Genomic DNA, 27,246 nt, shown 5'->3' with positions numbered 1-27,246 from the left:
ACACTGGGCTCTCAGCTCTGCCTCGTTACCTCCGTTCACAAAGCCGCACTTAATGAAGTCAGGATTGTAAATTTAGACTTTTCAGGGGGTTTGGCACCACTTTCGTCTTAATTTTTTTGTTTTAAATTAGTGCTGGGCAACGATTAACATTTTTAATCGCGATTAATCGCATTATTTTCTGCAATTAAACGCATTGTTATATGCAATGTTCAATAATGAATTGAAAAGTAGTTATTATGCACTTTTATTTTAAAAGTACTGCTATATGAACAAAAGTGCAATAACATTTGGTTTGTAAACACTTTAAACAAATCAGGCTCTTTTTAACAGCAAAATTCCTTTACACAGTAGCAGTTAAAATACAGTTTAAATGATTCTGATCATAGATATTCAGCCGGTGTTCACAACTTTATTTTCATGTGTGTAATAGATGCAGTTTGAAATATACACCTTGAAAACTGCAAACCTAACCTGTCATGTTTTTTTATGTTTGTTAAATTCTCAGTAGGATAACTAAATTATATGCTTACGGTAAATATGTGTTAATGTGAAACACTGAAACTTTGTGTGAAAGCTATTCTGCAGTGAGTCTTCTTCTCTGGTTGTCAGTCTCCAGCTGTTGCTGTGGAGGCTGGAGCGTCTGAGGAGGCGATGCTGCGGACAAAAACAGACAGCGCTGCTTATTATACTGTTAACTTAGTTTTGTGCTCTGTGGATAAAGCACCTGCAGTGATTGTTTCAAATGCTGACTCCATCTCTATTCTGCAACAGAACTACAGAATAGTGCTAACACTACCAGGACAAAGACCTCTGCTGTGGGCCAGAGTCTATGGAACAGTCTGCATCGCCAAGGTGTCCTCCCATACATTTTGTTGCAGAGGCTTGGCGGCAGGGACTCTGATGATAAACAGAAACACAGTTGGTTTTTCTACTGTGAGCTCATGTTTGGAATAAATCAGACTTCAGTAAAAGGGCTTGTTTGAAGGGATTAATCTGTCTCTATAGCAGTGGCGGGCCGTGCATTTTATACCTGGGCCTTCACTCGTAAAAATGAAGCTCAACTAACACTACAAATACACTAATTGCAGAGTGCAGATACTGTACATGAATACCCGCATGACGGGATGCATGGCATGCATGGCATTAATTAGAGAGAGGACCAACATTAGCGTCATGCTCAGGCCAGAGCTAGTTTTATTCTGAGCTGCACATGAGCGGAGCCTGTAGCTACGTTCTCTCTAATAGATCCACAGCAGCACCAAAGCGCCATCTACTGATCGTGTATTACCTCAATAGAAAGTCTGAAGAGTGTTAGAATAGTTCAATTATTAACAGAAAAGGAGGAGGGGGGGGGGGGGGTCTGTTTTAATAAAAACTAAACATGTAGCATTTCCAACCTACTACATTGGCACAGAGTAATTTGCATAAAGTCTGGATAACACACAAGTGGTTGGCACAGACAGATTTGCATAAACTCGAGGACACTCATTTGGAGCATTTAAACAATAACAAAATACTAACAACAAATCAATACCTCCTACACAGAAACAAGTCTAGCTTTCCGTCTCCTTGGTAACAGAAATGCAGCTCCTCCCTGCTATGTATCCATGGAGATGAAATGTTTGGCTTCAATCGAAGAGCTATCTTCACAGCTATCAGTTGAGGACAGTCGGCGTATACCTACCAGAGATCATCTACCAGAGACCATCTTTAACACACAACAACAGTCTTTTTAAAGACTCTTCAACAACAGTCTTTTTAAAGTCTACCGAAAGCATCAGTCTTTTTAAAGACTTGTTTGTTGATACCATGGACATCCGCAAGAACGTTGACCGCAGGATCACCGTCTGCAATGCTAAGGGCACCAGTAGCATCATAATAAAGCCTACTGTTACACCCAGTGCCGTGTCCCCACCGCTGCTGGCCGCTACATCCGGTGCCGTCTCCCCACAGCTGCTAGCCGCTACACCCGGTGCCATCTCCCCACCGCTGCAAGCCGCTACACCCGGTGCCGCTCCTCAGGGCCGACCTCCTCCGAAAGTCAATCCCCTTGAAGTGAAGCTCACCCTTGCCAACACCGAGATTGACCGCCTGAGAAAGCTTGTCAGAGACCTGGAGGCATCCAAACAAAGGTCTGACTGTGAAAAGTGGAGCTTCTGTCAAAGGGTCCATGATGGCGAGGTGAAATCAAGCCGTCTACAGAAGAGTCTCAGGGTCGCTGACGAGCGCATAGACAAACTGAAGGGTCTGCAGGGGACAGCGATCATCAACTACAAAAACATGGTTGAAGACTATGAAGAAAAACTCTCTGCTCTCAGCGAACAGACCGAGAGCCTCTCACTGAACCTGAAAGACTCTGAAAACATGCTCGTTAACATGCAAGCCGTCAACCAAGGTCTGACCGATCAACTGAAAGAACAGATCGCTAGGAACCACATGTTGTGCGATATCCATCAGAGCCAGGAAGCAGACATATATCAGCTAAGAGAGGACAACAAAGTCCTGCTACATGTCTGTCTGCCAGTGGAGAAAAAGAAGAGGTGGTTCTTCTCCAAAAGGCTGGAAAAAAAGAAGGAGATGAAAAAGATAGTGAAGGAGAAGGCTGAGAAGAAGGAGACAAGGTGTTTCAGCTTTCTGTCACGAAAGAGACGTGACAGAAATGTGGACGGGGCTGAATAGTAACATCTTCCTCCCCACCCTTCCTCCACCCCCACTTCCCTCCCCCGTCTCCCCTTTCTTCATCCACCCTCTGCCCCATCTCTTCTGTCTCTCTCACACGCCTCAACAACCCAGACAATCACGGCGCAGCCGCCGCTGCCACATGCTTCGGTCCACTCCAGGCTCGGAGCAACCGACTGCTAGCAACAGCGGCTAATCGTCCATCTGCCTGACCTCCGGTGTCAATCCACGGGAATCACACCGTCGAGCTGCCTGACCTCCGGTGTCGATCCAAGGGAATCACACCGTCGAGCTGCCTGACCTCCGGTGTCGATCCACGGGAATCACACCGTCGAGCTGCCTTACCTCCGGTGTTGGACCTCGGGCACCACACCGTCGAGATGCCTTACTACCGGTGTCGGACCTCGGGTACCACACCGACGAACTGCCTTACCTTTGGTGTCGATCCATGGGAATCACACCGTCGAGCTGCCTTACCTCCGGTGTCGAACCTCGGGCACCACACCGTCGAGATGCCTTACTATCGGTGTCGGACCTCGGGTACCACACCGTCGAGCTGCATGACCTCCGGTGTCGATCCAAGGGAATCACACCGTCGAGCTGCTTGACCTCCGGTGTCGATCCACGGGAATCACACCGTCGAGCTGCCTGACCTCCGGTGTTGTTCCACGGGAATCACACCGTCGAACTGCCTAACCTCCGGTGTCGATCCACGAGAATCACACCGTCGAGCTGCCTTACCAGCATCCTGTTCCCTCGATCTGCCTGCCCTCCGGTGTTGAGCTGCCGCTTCCGAGCTTCCAGCCGCTTCCAGCCGCTTCCAGCCGCTTCCAGCCGCTTCCAGCCGCTTCCAGCTGGTCTTCAGAGCACCTGTGTCCAGAGCAAGTTCAGCAGTCCAGCCGACCTTCAGAGCACCTGTGTCCGGAGCAGGTTCAGCCGTCCACCAGCGCACCGGTGTCCGGAGCCCTTCTGCCCTCCGGTGTCGATCCACGGGACATCTCGCCATCGATCTGCCTGCCCTCTGGTGTTGAGCTGCCACTTCCGAGCTGCAGCGACCTCCAGTTCCCGCCGCCGGGCCAGCATCCTGTTCCCCGGAGCCCCGACTCAGAGAGTCCGGTCCGCCTGAGCACCTGTGTCCAGAGCAAGTTCAGCAGTCCAGCCGACCTTCAGAGCACCTGTGTCCGGAGCAGGTTCAGCAGTCCCGCCGACCTTCAGAGCACCTGTGCCCGGAGCAGGTTCAGCAGTCCAGCCGACCTTCAGAGCACCTGTGTCCGGAGCAGGTTCAGCAGTCCAGCCGACCTTCAGAGCACCTGTGTCCGGAGAAGGTTCAGCAGTCCGGCCGTCCGCCAGAACACCGGTGTCCGGAGCCATTCTGCCCTCCGGTGTTGATCCTCGGAACATCTCACCGTCAATCTGCCTGCCTTCCGGTATCGATCCACGGGACATCTCACTGTTGATCTGCCTGCCCTCCGGTGTCGAGCTGCCGCTTCCGAGCCGCAGCGACCTCCAGTTCCCGCCGCCGGGCCAGCATCCTGTTCCCCGGAACCCCAACTCCGAGAGTCCGGTCCGCCTGAGCACCTGTGTCCAGAGCAAGTTCGGCAGTCCAGCCGGCCTTCAGAGCACCTGTGACCGGAGCAGGTTGGGCAGTCCGGCCGTCCGCCAGAGCACCGGTGTCCGGAGCCCTTCTGCTCTCCGGTGGCGATCCACGGGACATCTCACCGTCGATCTGCCTGTCCTCCGATGCCGATCCACGGGACATCTCACCGTTGATCTGCCTGCCCTCCGGTGTCAAGCTGCCGCTTGTGTCCAGAGCAAGTTCGGTCGTCCAGCCGTCCTTCCAAGCACCTGGGTCCGGAGCCCTTCTATGTCCCGTGGATCGACACCGGAGGGCAGGCAGATCGACGGCGTGATGTCCCGTGGATCGACACCGGAGGACAGGCAGATCTACGGTGAGATGTCCCGTGTATCGGCACCGGAGGGCAGAAGGACTCTGGACACCGGAGCTCTGGCGGACGGCTGGACTGCCGAACCTGCTCCGGACACAGGTGCTCTGAAGGCCAGCTGGACTACCGAACTTGCTCCGGACACAGGTGCTCAGACGGACCGGACTCTCGGAGTCGGGGCTCCGGGGAACAGGATGCTGGCCCATCGGCGGGAACTGGAGGTCGTTGCTGCTCGAAAGCGGCAGCTCGACACCGGAGGGCAGGCAGATCGACAGTGAGATGTCCCGTGGATCGACACTGGAGGGCAGGCAGATCGACAGTGTGATGTCCTGTGGATCGACACCAGAGGCAGGCAGATTGACAGGTAGTTGAGGCAGAAGACGGTACTCGGGTTAAAGCTAGTTCGGGAATCAAGACGGAACCTCCAGTTCCAGCCGCCTCCGAGTCGCAGCGACTTCCAGTTCCCGCCGCCGGGCCAGCATCCTGTTCCCCAGAGCCCCGACTCCGAGAGTCCGGTCCGTCTGAGCACCTGTGTCCAGAGCAAGTTCGGTCGTCCAGCCGTCCTTCTGAGCACCTGTGTCCGGGGCAAGTTTGGTCGTCCCGCCGTCCTTCTGAGCACCTGTGTCCGGAGCCCTTCTATGTCCCATGGATCGACACCGGAGGGCAGGCAGATCGACGGCGTGATGTCCCGTGGATCGACACCGGAGGACAGGCAGATCGACGGTGAGATGTCCCGTGTATCGGCACCGGAGGGCAGAAGAGCTCTGGACACCGGAGCTCTGGCGGACAGCCGAACCTGCTCCGGACACAGGTGCTCTGAAGGCCGACTGGACTGCCGAACTTGTTCCGGACACAGGTGCTCAGGCGGACCGGACTCGGACTCTCGGAGTCGGGGCTCTGGGGAACAGGATGCTGGCTCGGCGGTGGTTGCTGCGACTCGGAGGCGGCTGGAAATGGAGGTTCCGTCTTGATTCCCGAACCAGCTTTAACCTGAGTACCGTCTTCTGCCTTGAGTACCTGTCAATCTGCCTGCCTCTGGTGTCAATCCACAGGACATCACACAGTCGATCTGCCTGCCCTCCAGTGTCGAGCTGCCGCTTCCGAGCCGCAGCGACCTCCAGTTCTCTCTGCCGGGCCAGCATCCTGTTCCCTGGAGCCCCAACTCCAAGAGTCCGGTCCGCCTGAGCACCTGTGTCCAGAGCAAGTTCGTCAGTCCAGCCGGCCTTCAGAGCACCTGTGTCCGGAACAGGTTCGACAGTCCGTCCGTCCGCCAGAGCACCGGTGTCCGGAGCCCTTCTGCTCTCCGGTGTCGATCCACAGGACATCTCACGTCGATCTGCCTGTCCTCCAGTGTTGATCCACGGGACATCACGCCGTCGATCTGCCTGCCCTCCGGTGTCGAGCTGCCGCTTCCGAGCCGCAGCGACCTCCAGTTCCCGCCGCCGGGCCAGCATCCTGTTCCCGGAGCCCCGACTCCGAGAGTCCGGTACGTCTGAGCACCTGTGTCCAGAGCAAGTTCGGTCGTCCAGCCGTCCTTCTGAGCACCTGTGTCCGGGGCAAGTTTGGTCGTCCAGCCGTCCTTCTGAGCACCTGTGTCCGGGGCAAGTTTGGTCGTCCAGCCGTCCTTCTGAGCACCTGTGTCCAGAGCAAGTTCGGTCGTCCGGCCATCCTTCCGAGCACCTGTGTCCGGAGCCCTTCTATGTCATGTGGATCGACACCGGAGTGCAGGCAGATCGACGGCGTGATGTCCCGTGGATCGGTACCGGAGAGCAGAAGGGCTCCGGACACCGGTGCTCCGGCGGATGACTGAACTGCCGAACCTGCTCTGGACACAGGTGCTCAGGTGGACCGGACTCGGAGTCGGGGCTCTGGGGAACAGGATGCTGGCCTGGCGGCGGGAAATGGAGGTCGCTGCAACTTGGAGGCGGCTGGAACTGGAGGTTCCCTAACCAGCTTTAACCCGAGTACCGTCTTCTGCCTCGAGTTCCTGTCAATCTGCCAGCCCTCCAGTGTCGATCCACGGTACATCTCACCGTCGATCTGCCTGCCCTCCGGTGTCGATCCACGGGACATCTCGTCGTCGATCTGCCTGCCCTCCGGTGTCGATCCACGGGACATCTCACCATCAAACAAAATCAAATAAAAAATCAAATCAATGTTCTATGTTTTTAGATCTCTAATTAAATATGCATCTTATTAATACAATTGTAAAGAAGAAGTACTGGAATCTGTTCAACCCTCCTGTTATGTTCGTTTCTCATGTACAGCAATGATGTTCCTGGGTGAATTTGACCCGGTCCATGTTTAATCATCCAAAAGTGGTCAGAAACCAAAAAATCCTAATAAATATAGTTTGTACCCCATCACCAACACCAATACTAACAATTCAATCAGTGTTTAGTGGAATGGAGTTACTCACTCCTCCATAGATCATATTTCAATTTGGATAACTCACTCGTTTTCATAAAAAATACATGTTCAAACTATTTTTTAGGTACTTTGGAAAAACCTAGACATAAATTGCATTAGTCTACCAAAACGTATTTTTTTCTTGAAAATAGAGATGAGACACCTCTGCTGTTCAGGGTCATATTGACCCGCTCACTCAATATCAAGCCAAATGAGTCATAAGGATTTGTATTGAAAGTAAACTTGATTTATGTGTATTTATAGTGTTAAGAAACAGACATTTACAAAAATTAACAAGAGATGAGTGGAGTAAAAAGTACAAAGTTGAATAAAAGAGAAATACTCAAGTAAAGTACCTTGAATTTATACATAAGTACAGTACTTAGGCAAATATACTTAGTTACATTCCACCGCCGATCATAATATTCACTCTTACCACTCACAGCTTATCAAAACCATTGGCGGGCCGTGCATTTTATATCTGGGCCTTCACTCGTAAAAATGAAGCTCAACACCTACACAGGGGCGATTCTAGGATTCAAAGGGGGGGCTTAGCCCCAAGGGGAGGGGCATGTTTGTGCGTGCAGCAATTTTTTTCTGGGCCTCGGATAGCCATTGTTTCAGACAGTTCATATATTGGTTCCAACAGAAAGTGTGTGATTTTGCTCTGTAGTTTTGCTTGCATTCAGTATATGATAACATAGTGAAAATTGACAACACAAATATGAACTTTTCTCAAATAAAGAGAGAGAAATAATTTTCCTGCTTGTAAAGGAAAGACGGATAAACTAGCTTTCATATCCGCGTCACTCCCACATCCTAATTCTTAAAGGAACCGCACACAATGGATGGAGAATGGACCTGACAGTGTCAACTTTTGAGTTGTTTACTTGTTTTATTATGAGAAGGGAATATGATTTTGATCAACATTTACATCTATTTTGTGGTCCGTGTAGTTTTTACATACCAGTGATATTTTATGCTCATTTGGACACTATCACTGAGATAAAGATGAACTAGTTCTGTGTCAATTATGCCATTAACTGATTATAAACAACATTATATAGGGACTGATATTATTGTTTCGAAATACTAGAGAGATATATTAAAGCAAAGAATAGAGAGATGTCGATAGTTATTTCTTGTATTTCGAATTTGCTCGTTCACACTCTTGCTCACTGGAGACAGTTTCCAACGAAATAGCTAAGTTAGCTAGCTAGCTAGCTTAGTGTTATCATAGCCCACTACAATATTCCCTTTCTCTGGCGTCTTCAATTGATAACCTATGCGGTCCCGCGGCCCTCGCGGCCCACAGGTGCAAAAGTTTTCTGCGGCCCTCTAAGTGGCGCTTGCGGCCCACGCCCCATGGTTAAGAATCACTGCCTTAGAGCATGCGGCCGGCTCCGTGAAGAAGTCCGGCTCTGAATGTAGATATAGACGGCCCATTAAGGTAACAAAAACATGATTCTTACATTCAGGTGATTATACACTAAAGAAAGCATGCTCATTAATATTATATTCCTTTTCTGCCAATAGATCCCTCTAAATAAATGATACACAATGTTCCACTTTGAGGTTGATTTCTGATGTGGTCAATGTTACACTTGTCTAAAGATGGCACCATTTCACTAAATTAAATCTGATTTGTACCCATCAAACTCTTAAATATGATGCTTGTGGCATCAGCGGAGTCGTGCTTCATACCAGAAGGTGGCAGCAATAGTCCAACTGACTTTGGACCAAAGGGTCTACAAAACGAAGAGGATTTGAATCATCTAAAATATAGTTTATCCTTTGGGGTAAGAATTCCATTCTGTTTTATCTTTTAAAACCATTTACTAAGGGCATTTATGCTGTGTGCTTGATGTGATTGCTCACTTGCTACAGCCTATTATTATTTGACCAGGTAAAAATTGTTTTAGCCTGATTTGAATCCTTTACTAAATTTGCTTTTGAGCCGCTTCACATGCAACAATAAGGGTACTGCGTTTAGAACCCTATCAGTCATTCTCTCATCTCATTGCCCTTTATGCCTCCTGGCATGTTGGGCAGCAACAAAAGTCTTCCACTCCTGTCTGTCCTGGGCGAGTCGCTGGATGGTGCCCCATGAGTGCTTTAGGCTCTGCATCTCTTTCTCCACAGTTCTTCTCCATGTGTTTCTTGGTCGGGCTCTTTTTCTTTTCCCTTCTGGTGTCCAATGTAAGGCTTTTCTTGTAATATCAGCAGGGTCTTTTCTCAACACATGTCCATATCCAGCTCCATCTTCTTCTCATTAGGATGGTCTCCATGCATTCTTGCTGGCATTTGTCATATAGTTCTTCTTTTGAAATGATTGTTTGGCCAGAAAATGTGCAGTATTCGTCTTAAACTCTTGGTGTGGAAGGTTGATAGTCTGTTGAGGTCTTCTTGTGTCATTCTCCAGCATTCACAACCATACAATAGCGTGGATAAAACACAGCTCTGATACAATTTGAGTTTAGTCTTGATGGTGTACTGCTGTGACCTCCATATGTTATTCAGCACGTTGAAAGCGTTCCTTGCCTTATTAAGACGATTCTTGATGTCTTTATCTGTGTCCCCATCGTGTCTGACAGTGCTGCCCAAATATGTGAACTCGTCAGTTTTGGGAAGATCTTCTCCGTTAACCTGAATTGGTGAAGGTTTTGGAATGTTCAGAGTCATCACTTCTGTTTTCTTTTTGCTGATCTTCAGGCCAATCTTCTGACCAAAATCACTGAGGTGGGATGTTTTCTCCTGCATGTGCCGATGAGTATGTGAAAGAAGAGAAAGATCATCTACATAGTCTAGATCTTCAAGTGATGAAAAGAGTGTCCATCGAATGCCTCTATTTAGGTCTTCAGTTGTTTGTCTCATTACCCAATCAATAGTAATATTGAAGAGCAAAGCTGACATCACACATCCTTGTCTCACACCTGTCTTCACTTGGACTTTTTGGAGACTTTTTTTTTTAGCTATCAGTCATTATTGTGTATTTATTATGAACATGTTTGCTGTAAAATGTAATTCTAATGAAAACGAATTGAATCTGAAAGGATCCATCATTAGTGTTATTTGTTCCACACGGGCTTTGGGCTTTTCCTGCTATAACAGATGGCCTGAGTGTTAGCCTAACGTAGCGCGACATCCATGTTTTTTTCCCCCTTTCTTGCCTCAGAGTGAAACATATTGAAGTATTGCCAGTCTCACTTTTAACCAGAAGAGAGCAGCATCGGACAGTCGTTTTACTGCAACATACTAGAAACAACGTGTCACTGATCATCTGATAGTCATTGCATTCAATCACAGGTGTGCACGGTTATAATTAGCAACAAAGTCCATCTGTCCACTGTCCACATCTGACCACAGAGAGTATTAGCATGTGTTAAGCTGAATGCGAGTCTGCTTAGGTGTGTGTATCAAAGTAATGATGAAGGATGAATGACCATACGGAGTGATCGTTATTCGGTGCTTGAGTCCTCCCCCACATCACCTAATCAAAGTCGCTTGCACACTTGTTTATGACAAGCACAGACATATTGAATAATCCAGAGTTATCCATGGGATGTTATCCGTAATGAACGCAAGATATATGTATTGCAAAAATATTCCTCTGATGAGTCTATAACATGCATTGTTATTTCAAGGCAGTGGCTGAATAAAACTTTTTTTTAATATTTATTGTTTTTCGTTGCCTAAAGGAGCCCAACACTGGATATAATCTGTGCTATCTCCAATTAATATCCGTGCGTAAAAGCGCGTCAGGGAACTCCCCCCTCCACCACCCCCCTGTGCGCTCACGTATATTTTACCATGGTCGTGCGGTCTCGGGACTCACAACTAAAGTGCACATCGTCGAGCTGAGCGCATCACACGGCATTTCTGCATCTGCTCTGCCCGCAGTCACACAGTGTCGTCACGCACTGGGAGAGGGCCGCGCTAAGAACAAGTGCAGGGGAAAACTGACACAACAGAGTCGACTCCGGCTTCTTGGGACGACGGAACCGCGCGAGTGAATAGGACGGTTGCAGGTTTCCTCTGAGGACCAAAGCGTTGCGTTGACTGACGACCGAGAGAACTGGACCAGCAGCAAATCCGGAGCATGAAGAAGACTCCAAATTCAGGTACAGAGGTTTAACAAATATATAAATGCTAGAATACACTTAATTATGGGAACTAATTTAGTCAGATATCGAGTGATCTAAACTCTGCAGAAGAAGAATTATAATCAATTGTGCATAAACATGTGACTTACTTTCGATACAGGCTTAAATATAATTTTTGAAATACTTTTGATATTTTTGTAAATCAAAGTATCACACACAAGCTTTGCCACTAAATGTCTTTCTGTGTAAAAAAAAAAAAAAAAAGGACTTGCTGAATGTTTTTTTTTATCTAAACTTTATTTCTCTATCTGGTTTTTTTAATATCACTTTCCAACTTGCCAAACTCTGTCACTTAGTCGTCGCCCCCCTCTGTTGTTTTGGGCCAGTTTGTTTTTTCGGCTGAGTGTGCAGCACCCAGGGGAGCACCTCGGGGTCCCCTGGCTATTAAAGTCTGATGTGCATCATCATCTGTCCTCCTCAGCCTGACCTTCTGTATGGATGCACTGGCCCCTTCAGGCTGTGCTCTCTGCATGGACTCATAGTGCTTTAACAAACATTTTTGGCCGTTTGCTCGCTCACAATGTCATTGTGAATGCTTTTGCCTGCTCGTGTGTGCTTCTGCATTGTACATGCGTGACACAACATGCGAGTGTGTGTCATACAACACAGATCTCTGGCTTTGCTCAGGCCCCATCTGTGCGTGCCCTCCCCCTCAACATTTGGAAACACTGGATGGGCTCTGGGGAGAAAAATAAAAGTGCTCGAGATTAAACAGACAGAAATGTGGCACAAGCTGATGCTACGGAGAGTTGTGTTGAACATACACTTATTTTGACTCTGCAGTTTGAAGAAAAAACTTCATATATGCTTTAAAAGACTAAAATAGGACCACAATAGGACCATAAAAAAAGCTTAAAATCTATATCTCATCCATCATCGTTGGAGAAACGCACAAGTCAAATCTTGATGAGCAAGTTGTTGATTTGCGAGTTTTGGGACATTTAAGCATTTTCCTTTCATAGTTGTGTTTTTATTTTTTTTTGTGTGCAAACTCTACATGTTTACTTTAGTTTTACCAGGTCAAACTTAAAACTTGAATGTTTTTGCATTTTAGTCAAAAGTAAATTGAGTTATACTGCCGAGTTTCTTAAGTCTTGCTCACATCCAAATCTTCTCTGCCTGCACTGTTACACTACACAGCGTCCACATTTGATTTTCTGTTAAACATTTTTTTTTTTTATCACAAAGCAGCTATCACAAACACAGCAGCAGTCTGGAGCTGTAAGGAATCAGTGCTTGACCTTTCAGGGAATAGAAATACGGGAAAGATCATACTTAGAGGCCAGTGACTGGCCTGTTGAAGAAGTCTTATCACTAACTGTCAGTTTCTATCTCTGGAGATCCTCACCGCTGCACCTGCATTGATGCAGCACTGCTGTGCAAACACCCTCAATCTATTTGTGATGTCTTTATAAAGTGGCAGATTGGTAGCTTAGCACGTGGTCAGACGTGGAGGAGGAGACTGGCAGAGGGCAATGACAGTGGCCTCGTCCCTTTAGTTGAGGGATGGTAACAGTTGTCAGGTGTTTTGTCGATGCTTTTGCACATTTTTCAAGGAACAAAGAAAGTCCAAATGCGACTACGAAGGTGCACTCAACAGTCTGCAGATCTTCACTGGGTGTGTCTGCAAAGACCACTGCTGTATTGTTTGATTGAATAAATACAACCTGCATTTAGTAACCCCTGTATAGACACCAATAGGCTGTAAGCGTCGTAAAGCAGTCTTTATTCAAACACTAAAACAAGCAGTGATGTATGCAGGTAAATGGTTGGAAGTCGTCATATAGGACGTGTCTTACCAAAAACAAACTAAGCTCACCAAATTGTCTGCCCGCCTATCAGAGGCTGAATAGCGGCAGTGTGTAGCAGTGTGTGTACTGGTAGTTGCATTAGCTGTTATCAAAACACACTGCAAACTGTTTTCCCTTACTATGTCTGAGAGCAGAGTAGCGGCTGGGGGGTGGCAAAGCCCTCAGCTGTGTTATCCCTAGTGGCCCCTATCGGCCGGGGCCCGGTTTAGAGTAGTGAGTGAAGAGTCAGCAGGCAGTCTAAGGCAAAACGGGTAATAAAAGATGTTGTGAGAAAATGTAAGTCATTGCAACCACAAGATGTCCTTAAGCATGCGTCCATAACCGGGCACCTAAAATATTAAGCAGTTTGCTGCATTAGAATGTGAGATTAGCCGTGGACAGACAGACAGGTGCACACTCACTCACGGACGCACACAACTTATCGCATGATCCTCCTGGCGGAGATAATAATAATCTGTACAGGAGGCTTGGAGGAGCAAGTTGTCTGTCACTGTTGACTGAATAAGGCAGAGTATTTAACCCAGAGGTCTTTATGTACTTTGATCATTATTGACTGGCAGTCTGATCTCTCTGCAGGCAAAGAAAAACCAAGACCGGGCAGCCACACTCAGCTCTAAGCTCGTAGTAGCTCCAGCAGCGTGTCCATGCACCATCTTGACCTTAAGGTGTCAAGTCATCTGTCAGGCTGGAGCATTTCATGGCTGAACTGAGAGCGAACCCAATTAGCACTAGCAAAATGTTTTTGTTTTTCTCTTAACAAAGATGCTTTAAATAGGCAGTCTTTTCTACATATCTGTCAACTTATGCTAAGCTAAATTTCTCGTTTGGGAAGGCTGTCACAGAGTGTGATAATGCTGGAGAAAGCAGATGTTTGAAGTTGTGCAGAGGTGTAATCGAGAGCAGCTATCATCTGCTTATCTGGTCATAAAGAGCTAGAGCCCTCAATGTGTCCAAAAAGCTACAACTTCAAAGCTCTGTTTTTACCCCAAATGCTTTTTGGGAAGAATGCATTAAATTCATGTTCTCTCCAGTCGCTCGTGCTTGATTTCACCCTCCCGAGTGGGAGCATTGTGTCGTCCCTCGGATCGCTGACAAAAAATATGTTGGACCCTGTTTAGGAAAGTCCAGTGAGACCTGGAGCTTGTTGGGCTTAATGAACTGGATGTACCCACGTTCTGTAGTTTCAAGTAATGTGACCCTGAATGAACAGGGAGACCCAGTGGAGTAAATGCACTGTTCCTTTTTTTCCTCTCTGTCTTCCCACGCATGAGAGATCCCAGTCAGCTGTGTTATATATTCTCATGACTGGGTCATTTTTCAAAACAGGCTCGTCCTCAGCTTGAATAGACTCCTTTGTGGTGAACACTTGCTGGAGGCTGGTTAAGTGGCTTTGTTGGATTTTTTTTTTTACGTCTTTGATAGACGATTTGATAAAAACTCAGGGAAGCGTTCTTGATGTTGACTCTGCGGAGGGAGATGACGGATGTGGTATTTTTAGGGTGGTCATGTTAGAACCGTTGACTTCATATAGAACATGGACTGACTATCACAATGTCTTTGGGAAACATACTCATCTCTGTCAGTTTTTCAAGGAAATGGCTAATTATTACAATGACTCAAAGTCTCAGCGCTGTGCAGCACACTAGAGGGGGCGATGGCCAGGATTTAGCCTGCCGGATTAAATGTGCTGTAGTGGGTGACATGTGCAGACTTTGGCCCACATACTACAATATTTGACTTGACTGAATTTTGTTAGGGCACGTTAAACTGGGAATGTACTCATGAGAATATGTCACTAATATAATATAGGTCCAGAACTGAAAAGTGAAGCCAATTCTAAAGTGCCTTAAACCTGCATTCTTTCTAATGGCCATCAGGGGGCGACTCCTCTGTTTGCAAAAATAAGCCTGATTGTATAGAAGTCTATGAGAAAATGACCCTACTTATCACTTGATTTATTACCTCAGTAAACATTGCTAACGTGAGTTTATGGTCTCCATCGCTAGTTTCAAGTCTTCTTCAATTCAGCATGATGTTCATTTAGGGTTTGTTCTGTTATCCAAATTAATGATTCAAGCAAAATGTGAATTCAACTTCATCATGCTATTTTCTGTATTTTGGTAATAACAATGTATGAATTGACATTGTGAAAACAAGTTGACAATGTCAAAGCGGGCCTTTGTCATGATGCACCTTCAGAGAATTATCATCTGAATATGCAGCTCGCCTCAGCTTTAAGGAGCTCTATAGAGTTTCAGCTCATTGTTTAGCAGTTGTTTAACTTTACTGCTTTGGTTCACTCTCACCGCTCTCACAGCAGGCAGCTGTTACTGTGAGAAAAATCTCAGACAAACCCAGTTAGACACGTTGGTGAACATAGTGGAGCATTTAGCAGCGAAAGAAGAACCTTTTCTGATTTAATACGTAACAGCAGAAATATTGTTTATTTTAATAAATGTCAGAATATTTTAATATGTATACGTTTCCAAGCCATTTCTATGATCAATAAGTATAAATACTAGATACATGTTTGTATTAATACCTTTTTTGTAAATATTTTGCAACCACATAACCATAGTTTTTATGTTAATATCTCAAACAATCAATCAGTGTTCAGAGTTTCCCAAGTCATCACTGTGTTTTAAAGCACTTAAACCCCTGTAATGAATAATGTTATTGGCAATGTGATTAGCTTATATTATGTATTTGTATTTAGTATCTATATCTATAGAAAAATATGAAAAATATCTTTTCTAAATAAACTTCACAGGAATTTAGGTTTAGGCAACAAAACCATTTACTAAGGTTTCGGAAAAGAACGTCATTGAAGTTTACTTGACTGACTAACGTCTCACTGACTGGCGAGTTACGATCGAGTCATGGGGCACTGTGGCTCAGTGGTTCAATCCCCGGCTCTGCTAGTCAATGTCAATGTGTCCTTGGGCAAGACCCGAATGGCTTCCATAGGCTGAGCCTCCGGTGTGTGTATGTTAGATAGTTCTGAAGGGCAGGTGGCACCTTGCATGGTAGCCCCTGTCATCAGTGTATGAATTGGTGTTAATGGGTGAATGACATATAGTGTTAAAAAGCTTTTAGCGGTCGGAAGACTAAAAAAGCGCTATACAAGTACAGTCTAATTACCATTTACTAGCGTGAGTCATGTGACCAACGACACTAACGACTCACCTGTCGATATGCCAACGTTTACTTTTATTTCGCATGCGACAGCGATGTCCTAGACAATATTCCTGCTGGTTTTTTTTACCCACCTTCCTTGTGTGGACTATTAGGAACTATTGTATGCATTGGGAGTAAGAACAAGTTGAAAGGCTTCAGCGTGGGCCAAGGAAGAACCCACAACATTTTAGAGTTTTGGAGGAATCTTCTAGTGGATTTTTCAAATTGTTGCCAATCAGTTTCTATCTAGAGACTAACTGTGTAATGGATTCATTGCTTCAGAGCTTAATTCATGCAGGTCATAAGAGTAGAAATACTAATCTATGCCCACAACCCATCACTGTAAAAGTTACAACAACACATGACTGAGCTCCAGCTGGTCACAGATCAGCGCAGTCATTCAGTCCGACGAGCTACAGTACCGCTGGGTCATCATGTCATCCGTCCTCCCACTGAACCACACCAGTGAGGTCCCACAGAGAACGTGCAGATGAGGGGAGTCAATGCAGCTCTTTCTTTTCCTCCAACAATGGCTCTTCATTGACAGCTGAGGTAGATTCCCCTCAGTCTGAGTCATATATTGGCCCGGACTGCCACCACATTCACCACGACTCCCTGTGATGATACAGCTGTCTTTATCGCATTGCTATTCATCGGTGAGCGTCTCATTTAATTCACTACCTTAAGAGTCAAGCTGCCAAGCTCTCCGGTTCATATAATCCTTATCACATTAAAACCCCAGCTTGAAAACCTCTGTGAGTACAATACTACCTTTTATCAGACTTCTTTCGTGAGTGCCAAGTACAAAAGCTCCCCGTCTGAGTCCCCAAGGGCTGCCTTAGATACCGATTACTCTGCAGAAGTTTCTCTCATTGAAAGGACTGAACTTCTTTCTCCTTTGATAAACTTTCCTTCAACTATCAGCCTAATCCTTTTCTCTCCCACTACAGGAAGTGACACATCCATCTCTCGTGGTTTTATCTCTCAGTTTATCTCTCTCCTCGCAGCTGTAATTCCTATCTGATTAAACTTAGCTTTGGGCTCTGAAAAGCTGACCCACGCTTCATCCATGCAGGCGTACCATGCAGGAGACCTCTCTCCCTGCTGAATAGTCCTGTAGACCCCTCGTGCTGCACACGCACACACAAATGCAAAAGTATGACATCATCTGCCACTGTGTCAGAGTTTGGCTATAAATAGAGATGGCCGATGATGACGTTTTCAGCCTAACAAAGCCCCCTGTGAGTAACATAAGGATGAAAACGGGCCATGTCACTGCTGCTCATCATGATGAGCAGCCGGCCAGCCGTGAACGATTTCTCCCCATGTTCATTAAGAGAAAACACCTGATGTTTCAAGCAGATGCCATTAGTAAAGCATCGGCTGATCACAACGAGAGTGTTTGTGTGTCAGTGATTATATGATGTAGTAAAAAGAATAACATTTATGCGTTCTGTCTCATGTGAGAAAGGTTTTGTTTGTGTATGGATATACAAAGATGGAAAAGGATTCAGAGCAAAATAAAGCTTTCTAACCCTTTTACAACTTTAACACTAAAGCCACTCGTACCATTTCAATTCTAGAAGTTAGTTCACTGTACTTTTCCAGCAATTTTGCCGAGGATTTTTACTTGAGCTTTTTGCATTTCCCCATTTATTAAAATTACTCACTTACTGGACGCCTTCAAAGTTATTCAGAGCTAAGCTGAGGGAAAATCCAGAGTCCTGGAGATACTGTAACGATAAAAGATTATGAAAATATTAAATTCATCGTCGGTGAGGATTCGCCATCTTCTCCTAGTTTGTACATTTTGAGTGATGCTCCCAGTGAACGTACGTTTCAGTTAACTGAAGGATCTATTATTATTAGTTATGTATCTATAATAATAATTATGAATCAAATGTTTATGTATTTATGTTAAAAACTGAAAACATGACCAACGTATCCTGAGTTTTTCTCAGTCATCAATATTGGTATTGGCTATAAATAAAATCTAGTGTTAGTCGAGCCCTGCCAACAAGTTATTTGTTTGTTTTTTAACACTACAAGAGAATAAAGCTCATATGGTTATAAAAAAGAAAAGAAACATTCTGTCCCCCATTCATTGTCTATGGAGCAGCTCCAGACTTTATACTTACTTGAGTGAGCTCATCTTCACAAATATTGAGCTAACATTCCCAGGGCATGGAAATAACATGTTGGACTTCTTAAGCTCAGTCATCTAATTAGTAAATCAGTTGCTAATGAATTATACACGCTATTGTGTCATGGATCAGTGTAACACTGCATAGATGCAGCATGTTTTTCCACACTCGGTCGTCCATTTATTTGGGACGTGCACTCCGTCGCCAAACTCCACATGCACAGAGATCACCGCAGAGCTCATGCATCAGGAGCTTGCCGCGTGTATTTGCATGTGCATGTGTGTCTTGTGCGTCTGTAGAGTGTGTGTAGACTGTCTGGGTCCGAGTTGTGGATTTAGACATCAGGAGCATGGCATGCTGATTACAGAGGTCCAAAGCCACACGAAACCACAGGAACTCTCTTCCCGTTCTCCCTCCTCTCTCCTCTTTTCTCTCTTGCTCCATCCCTCCATCAGTTCGGGGCTAATTTGCAGAGATGGAGGTGAAAGCAGCGGGGCTAATCTGGCTCTGCCTAATGATAATCAGCCAAATCGCATAGCTCTGCTTCCCTCGTCCATGCTCCGTCTAAGCTTACGTTTACTCAATTACCCCATGTACAGTTAAGCAGTGTGGATTGTAACAGAACACAGCCCAATGAGGTATATTACACACTGTAGCCAACGCTAAGCACTGCAGACAGGCTGTTATTGTTCCAGCTTAACTAATTTCATATGGATTTGTGAAGGCAACATTTTTTATTCCTGCCTCTATGCCACTCAACAAAGACATTTTTACGCAAAATCCCGCAGAATGGATAAAAGATGCCGACTCTTCCATGGCGGCTTCTAATCTATCAAAAAGGTCCACATAAGTACTTATCAATTGATACAACAGACTCCTTCTTTCCTGCAAGGGATCTGGAAATTTTAGGGTATCCCATTTTTACGTATCCTGCAGCCAGCTCCCACTCACATCTAATGATTACCTTATGGTGAGGAGGAAATAGCCAGCACTGTTACCACAGCCATGCTGGGACAGACAGACTGCACTGCTAGCACTTTTACACCCTGTGACCGTCCAAATGACCTGAGAGTGGGATTGAAATTGTCAGAGACCTGGAAGAGAGGAGCCGTCGTGACTTACAGGTTAAAGGCATGGGGGTATTTCTGTGAACTGTGAGTGTGTTTCTTCATGCATGTGTGTGTGTGTGTAATGTGTGTGTCATGAGTAACAGGGTCATGTATTGGTTATCGTCACGATTATTTTTTTTCTTTTCCGGTTCTCGAAGGGGATTGGCTGAGTGCATCGCAGCGTAGTTGCTGACTCAACATCAGTAATGAGTTCGGCCATGAATTTTGCACTTTGTTTTGACTTCCGATTTTATGAGCTGTGAAACATCTTCAGCAGTTGTGAATTTGTGATAAGCTCTTAGTAATTATAGAGGTCAGAGTTTCTGTGTGGAGCTTTTGCTTTTCAGTGGATTATTCATGCCGCTCGAGGACATTTAGGTCAGCCTCATTTTAGATTTAGTTGTGTTTTTAACCATGCTAGTGGCAGGGTCCCCTGACATTTTTTTCTATACACCAGCAGGTCTAACCAATGACAATCAGATCAGCTTCAGCTGATTGTGTTTCCTGCTATTTATCAAATCTTAACATGCTAATATGCTAAGCCTAAGATGGTGAGCATGGTAAATACATAGACTGTATACATGAAGTGGACGTAGTCACCGTGACGTCACTAATTGGGTTTGTGGACTGCTGTTTTGAAGCCTTGAATTTGGCATGTTGGCAGTCGCCATCTTGTTTTTCTGCAACCAGATGTGACACCAGAGCGTGGAGCTACAGTATGTACAACCAAAACGCTGAATAAGACATTTGTAGGCGACCCAAAAGGTTAGAATTTTCATGAACTGAAAACACGCTGTCAATCTGACTATCATAAGGTAACCATGCCCTAAAGCATATCTTGCTTTATGGTCTATTTTACTCTAAATGGATCATCATTTCCTAAATGAACACCCTGCTGTATTGAAGAATACTTGAAACTACCGTTTGAGACCATAAACTCATCTTCATAAGGTTTACTGAGCTAATAAATCAAGTGAGAGGTAGTCATTTTCTCATAGACTTCTATACAATCAGACTTCCTTTTTCTGACCAGAGGAGTCTCCCCCTGATGTGCTATTATCACAAGGAAATAACAGATTATAAGCATTATAAATATGATCAGACTGCAAATCGGTCATATGTTATGACAGGACTGTACGAAAGCCCACTTAGCTTTTACGAGCCACGACTGCATGCGGATGGTATTGTTTTCACCTTGTGAGTCTGTCTGTGTCATCATGGCAAAATGTGGTCCTGAAGAGACCTACTGTAGGAGGAACTAACACGAAAGTGGGTTAGACTACTTTGCTAAGTGTTTATATGTCTGTCTGTCGACAGATTTTGTCCTCACAAGACTTTACAGGCGTGTAGTTGAGATCAAAATGAAGGCAGAGTTAGAAGATGGGTGTGCTGTGAGCAATGCCACCGGAAGTAGGAGGGTAAGTAAGCAGGGAAGGGGTCATTGGCCCACCCTACTCTACGTCCGTGGCCCGATTTGGTGTCACGGATGGTGTAATCCCATCGCAAAATGGTCTCTGGAATTACTTTATATTGTTAAATTTCCCGGTATATGTTAATGAGTGCATGGGAATCGCAAGTGGGTTTCCCGACAAAGATTTACAAATTGCATAATGATATGTTTACAATTCCCAGACGATCACTCATACCTTTTATTGAATCCAGGCTCACTTTGTTCACTTAACCCAGCAGGTCAGCAGTTCTGAAAATACCACACTCGTGACTGGGAAGCAGACTCAGCGATACGGCTTTCATTTTTACCTGAGATGCATTGAATATGTTTGATGAGTTTACATTCAAGAACAACAGAAGAGCGTCTCTCTCCTCCGTTTCTCTCCCCTACACTTCCATTCAGGGGGAACCGTTTGTGGGCCCATGTGGCTACCATCAGGCCAGACTGTGAAGTCTGTTTGGAAAATAGAGGTACAGTCAGATCTTCAGTCAGTAATGATGTCTACTCACTATCTTAAAATGTCTGAATAACTGCTGAACTTATTCTGAGTGGTGCATTGCTTTTAATTAAGAGGACTGCTGGACAAAGACCTCACAGCTGTTACCGTAAAACCCCCCCCCCCAAAAACACTGAGAACCTTCATCATCTTCATCACTGCGGTTCCTCCAGATCACTCAGATGATGATGGCTCTCGGTGATGTTTAGAAAATGGGTTGCCAGTTATTTGGTATTTCCCCAATTAGGTAGAAAAGCAGTTAGAAAATGAAAAGTGAAATTCTTCTCGAACAAGCAATGGGAGCTCCCTGTGTATACAAAAAAAAAAAAATGCATTCCCTCACGTTTGCATGAGAACGTGGGGTCCGCTTTTAAATTTGGCTTGTGCGGATGAGTGATGTGAAGAGTTGTGTCGTCCCTGTACATGCCCCAGGTTGGATGTGTAGGCTGGAGCTGCAGCAGCAGCAGGGGACACAAATGAGGAGGACAGCGCCTCTCTCTCTCTCTCTCTCTCTCTCTCTCTCTTTTTTCTTTCTCTTTCTGTCTCTCTCTCTGTCTCTCTCTTTCTCTTTCTGTCGCTCTGTCTCTGTCTCTGTCTCTCTCTGTGTGCATGTGTGAGGGCACGTTGGGGACGAGGCGCATGGGGAAGATGAGTGCCGCGTAGCGCTCTGGTGAGGTCATCAGACTGTGGCTAGCAGCTCCAACCGCTCTCTTTTTCATTCTCCACCATCTCCTCGAAGCTGTTATGTTTTGGAGAAAGTAGGTTTTTTGGGGACTTGAGGGGATAAAGACAGTGTGCAGTGTGTGTGTGTGTGTAAGTGTGTGTAGTTAAGCATGCCTGTTAGGCCCATTAGAGATAATGTGCAACACATCGATCTAGTGGTGGTGTGATAGATTTAATTTGACACTGAACCACAAATCAATACACTGAAGGCGTCTCCCGCAGCGCCATGGCACCCTTTCCAGTTCAGTTTGTGTAGATCCCCCTCGCATGCGTTTATTTCACGCCCGATGACACAAGCGGCTCCTCTTCCTCATCTCCTTCCTCACCTTATCTCCTTTCTTCTTCCCCTCCATTTACCTCTTTCACTACTTCCCCTGCTCTCTCCTCCTCCTCTCCTTTCATGTTTTATCGTCGTCCCACTGTTCTTTCTCCTTCATTGTGCATCGCTGCCCTGCAGGCATCCCTTTAGTGTTGGCTGGCATGGTGGTGAGTTTTTTTTTTTTCTTTGCTTGACTGTTATATAACTAAATTTAGCATGTTTGAGTCACGCGTTCGGCCATAGGTCGTGCTCTGAAGTGACGGCTTACATTAATGTGCACCCCAAGGCTCCCCATCCACCCGTAGTCAATGTGTGATACACTGTTTTTTTTTTGGAGGGGGGGTTGTGTGTAAGTGTGTGTGTGTGTGTGTTGGAGTTTTTCTCGCATGAGTGAAGAAGCACACGTGTCCGTCTGTGCCTCATGACCATCTGCGTTGTCGGCTGCAAATATAGGTTACACGTTTGGTATATGTGAGTCAAAGAAAAAGAGAGGCTGAGTGTGTGTGTGTGTGTGTGTGTGTGTGTGTTTGTATGTGTGCGTGTGTGTTTCTTTATGTGTTTACAGGGTGTACTGTCATGCGAGAGGAATCTGCTGAGATAACCCATTGAGTTTGTGTGTGTGTCTGGTTTTAAGTGGATGTTCGAGTGTACGTATGCGTTCGTTTTCAATTTGAGATGGTACGCGCGTGTGTGTATGGTGTGTGTGTGTGGTGGGAGGGTCCGGCTGTATCTCGCCAGCAGGTTGAGTTGATGGAGAGGGCAGGTGATGAAAGGTATGAGTGAGGGAGGCCCTCTCAGTCTGTTCTCTCCTGCATCAGTTTGTCTGAATTATGTCCTTTACAAGCTCAAACAGCTTCATTTACTGTAAAACAGCAGGGAGCAGTGTGCTCTTGCATCAGGAAACAGGAGGAAGTCAAGTTTACTTATTGGATTAATAATATCTGGTTGCAAAACCAAAATTCTTCCAAAAGATTTAATTCATATTAAATATTTTACAGCATCGAAGTGACAAGAACAAGAGCCCACCTAACATTTATGTTAAGTGTTTATATGACTACATATGTGTGTGTGTGTGTGTGTGTGTGTGTGTGTGTGTGTGCCTGCCCAGGCCACTGCTCTTTGTTCTGAGGCCAGAGGAGCACACTGCAGGGTGGACCCGGGGTTCAGGTTTGACTGTGTGCAGAGATGCCAGGGCGGCTCAGTCATTTGGCTTCATCCCAAAAAAAAAAGGAGAAAAGAACCTTTTCACTAACAACTTTAAATAAGTCATGCAACAGAGCCACATGTGTCCACAAACACATGGTGTACATGTGCTTACGTGTTTGTCGGAACAGTGAGTCAACAAATGCATAAGCACATGTTGTGTGTTTCATGTGTTTTTTTGACCCTGACCCTGTGATTAACTGCAGCGTTTTAAGTCTGGAAAATGATCGCGAGACGGCAGAACAAGCCAGCGGCCAAAAAAGACACGTCTCTATTTTTAAAACCACTCTTTTGTCACAGCACCGGCATCCAGCTTTACATATGGATTCAGCATCTAAATGCTCATTTAGAATTTTTTCAGATTTTATCATTTTATCAACTTGATCAGAATTTAGATGCCGGTTGCATGTGTGCACTTTGATTTACTTCAGCTGATTTTATTTTACAGGAATACAGTACATAATATGGAGAACATATACCAGAATACACATGTGAGCAGTTTTGTTATCTTTCTTTGCCCTTCGAAATAAAACAATCTGGATTTCACTGTTGTATGTCAATATAGACATATAAATAGGCACTGTAATGGCAATTATCTTAGCTCTACTACATGTTTAATATGACATCAAATAAATCCAATTCCATCTTGACTCGCACCCTCAAATAGCTATTAAGACCAAAACGTTAACATTCCGACTCAAACATTTAAAGAGATGGATAAATCTCTCTGCATAGGCTTATATAAATCCTGTTTTATTCTGATCTTTAGAGCTAGTCAGCCTAAATCTACTCACAGTGCAGCTACACTTGAATATCCCTAATCTGCCTCCTCTGCTCTGCTTCTCCTCACTTCTCCATTACGGATGTCAGAAAAGGCCTCAGGACTGCAGGGTAGTGGGAGCTGTATGTGTGTGTGTGTGTGTGTGTGTGTGTGTGAAGTGGCTTGTACCTCTCAGAATGCTCCACCCATCTACCATTTGTGTTTGTATTATAAATGTATATTTTGAAACGTAAAATCATGTAAAAGATCTTCCTCTTAGATGCTCTGAAATGTGAAAAGTACAAACAGAAACTTCTGGCCGCTCAGAGCTGACTTCATACCAGAGCAGGTGAGATAGAGAGAGGCGTTTGTCATCACTGCATGGAGAATCACCAGGTCATATCGTTGCTTTATCCAAGCATTAGCCTCATCCAAGATAGATGTTCCTACGGGGTCCAACTGCCTGTGTGTGCTGCTGTGTGTACATTTGGAAGACACGGGTCGAGGAGGGATGCTCCTTCTAAGAAAGAGGAAGAGGAAGTGAGCTGTTGGGCTGTGCCTTCTCTCCCTGACACAAAAACAAAAGATGTGTGTGTGTGTGTGTGTGTGTGTGTGTGTCAGATTGCGTCTGCGTGTTGTGTTTTCTTGGGAGTTTTTCACCAAGACGACGGCTCGCTGATCAACCTGGCCTCACTCTCATCTCGCCCAAATACCAGCGAGGCTTGGTCAGTGTCCCCTGACATCCTCGTTGACCAGGCTTTCAACTAATTGACGGTCAGAGCCACTGATGTAGTATAAAGGGCGAGATAAGGAGGTGGATGGGTCAAACAGACACAGGATTATTGTCCAGGAGGACGCTATTCATGTCCCGTGCGAAACTAAAAGTAAACATTGATATTTTTTTCCTCAACCTCGCTCTTTTCCTAAACCTAAGTAAGTTTTGTTGAATAAAACGTCCAAAACTGACGCTCGAGCGTCCTAGTTTGAAACGTGCGGCCGCTGACTGAGCGACAAGTTAGACAACGTGTTGTGCCATGTGACTCCTGACTTTGTCAAACTGCAAGTTTAGGGTTAAAGTTGTGTTGGATGACGTGTTTGTGTGTGTGTGTGTGTGTGTGTGTGTGTGTGTGTGTGTGTGCTGCTCTGGTAACAATGGTGATTTTTGCCATGGACGTTAATTCTCTGAAATAATGAAACACTCAGACTTTGAGCAACATGAAGAACATCAGATGTCCAGTCATTTCCTGCAGAACTGAAACTGGGAGACAATCAGCTGATGTGCGGGAGGTCAATAAAGTTATTTGCTGATATCTTGTAACACTTATTATTATTATTATTATTATTATTACTATTTTTATAAAAAATACTTATTAAGAAGCATTATATGCACAAGGACCCTGGACTGAGAATACTCTTCATTTCACTTATCAGTTGTTTGGACGATAACTGTATGTGGGTTTCTACACCCTGATTAGAATGGTGATGATGACGTGTGTTGTTGGTATAGTGCAGGATGTCTTGGTGGCCTGCTGGAGTTTTTCTCTGTTATAAGTGGACTGAGTTTGTTTTCAGATTAAGACCATTGGTCAAAGGGCCAAGGATCCATTTCAAAGACACAAAAGGACTCATGTATTTGTTTGTGAGGGAGACTAGCTTCAGTATCAAGGGAATCATAAGAAAAACATTGGAGAAAGCGAAGAGAGAAAAGGAGTAAAAAAGTGTCCGCTTGTTTGTTTCTGGGATAAAAAGCCTGCATCGTGTGTGTGTGTGTGTGTGTGTGTGTGTGTGTGTATGTGTAGGAACGAGAGCGAGAGAGACAGCAAAGAAAGCAACTCCATATGACTCGCACATGGCTGCGGACGTCTGCTTCGTTCACTTGTTATCCTGACAGACTGAAGACATTATATCTTGGAGGAAGTAAGAGCAAGGGAGACGGGGGGGAGGAGAGAGGGAGGGTTTGAAAGAGGGGGACAGGGTGACTAAGTCAGGAGAAAGGGGAAGTCTTCATGAAGAGAAAAAAAAAAGGCTGAAGGGAAGGAAGCAGGGGAGAGAAAAAGGAGAGGTTACATGTGGCTATTTGAGGTAGCCGTTGAGTTATGGAGAGAGACAGAATAGCTGGTAAGTTGTGGCTTTTTCCAACTCATTTCAATACTTTAACGCTGAGAAGGCTTTCTTTGGGAGGGTCTCTTATTCTTTTCTTTGTCAGACTGCAGAGGAAGCAGCTTCTTAGCAGTGCATGGCAGCAGTCAGCTAGAAGCCACCCTGGTAGTGTTTTCTTTACAGTTGGGGTGGGAGACGTCTGTCTGTATGTCTGTGTGTGTGTGTGTATGTCTGTGTGTGTGTGTGTGTGTGTGTGTGTGTGTGTGTGTGTGTGTGAGTGAGTGAGTGAGTGAGAGTGTGTGTGTGTGTGTGTGTGTGTCTCCGTGTTAACTTCACCCTTCCAATTTATTTCTCATATAAATATGTTGTCTGAGCTACAAATTGAGCTCTCCACACACGTTTTCTCTCATTCTCATTGAACGGACAGCCACAGCTTAGCTCGCGGAGCAAACAGTGAGTAAACCTCATGTGACGGGCTGTCAAAGACGACTTCTCAGAATCAGGAAACGTAATCTCCCGGACGCAAAGTGGCTGCTGCGCCATAATTGGCAGCCTCGGGGGTTCGGATACCCCGACTGAACAGCTGACCTGCGTACGCGACCACGATCCAACTATAGACGGATGAAGTTAAATCTTCAAGCCGTCATCACATGATGATGCATTTTAAGCCGAGGAGTCAGATTAATTCTGACTGACACAGATGGTTTATTTCAGGTCGCGGGGAGTGGAGGCAGAGCTCTTATGTCAGCTAATATTGTTT

The 27,246-nt window shown here is 45.4% G+C and overlaps 1 protein-coding gene across 3 annotated transcripts in view; it reads left to right on the top strand.

Moving 5' to 3' along the window:
- Positions 1-11,007: 11,007 nt before the first annotated feature.
- LOC137884726 (septin-9-like) overlaps positions 11,008-27,246 on the top strand; it is a 77,371-nt gene continuing 61,132 nt past the window's right edge. The window contains exon 1 of one of the 3 annotated variants that reach the window (XM_068726694.1): positions 11,008-11,152. In XM_068726694.1, coding sequence (XP_068582795.1) covers positions 11,131-11,152 — 22 coding nt within the window. In that variant the 5' untranslated portion in view covers positions 11,008-11,130. Of the gene's footprint in view, positions 11,153-26,360; positions 26,505-27,246 lie in introns of those variants that run through there. The other 2 variants (XM_068726693.1, XM_068726695.1) reach the window with 2 other exon arrangements.

This window comes from Cebidichthys violaceus, unplaced genomic scaffold (genome assembly GCF_023349555.1).
Source record: "Cebidichthys violaceus isolate CVI_PGR_0920_01 unplaced genomic scaffold, fCebVio1.0.p SCAF_4, whole genome shotgun sequence".
NCBI classification, from domain to species: domain Eukaryota; kingdom Metazoa; phylum Chordata; class Actinopteri; order Perciformes; family Stichaeidae; genus Cebidichthys; species Cebidichthys violaceus.
This window is presented reverse-complemented; position numbering and strand designations above follow the sequence as displayed.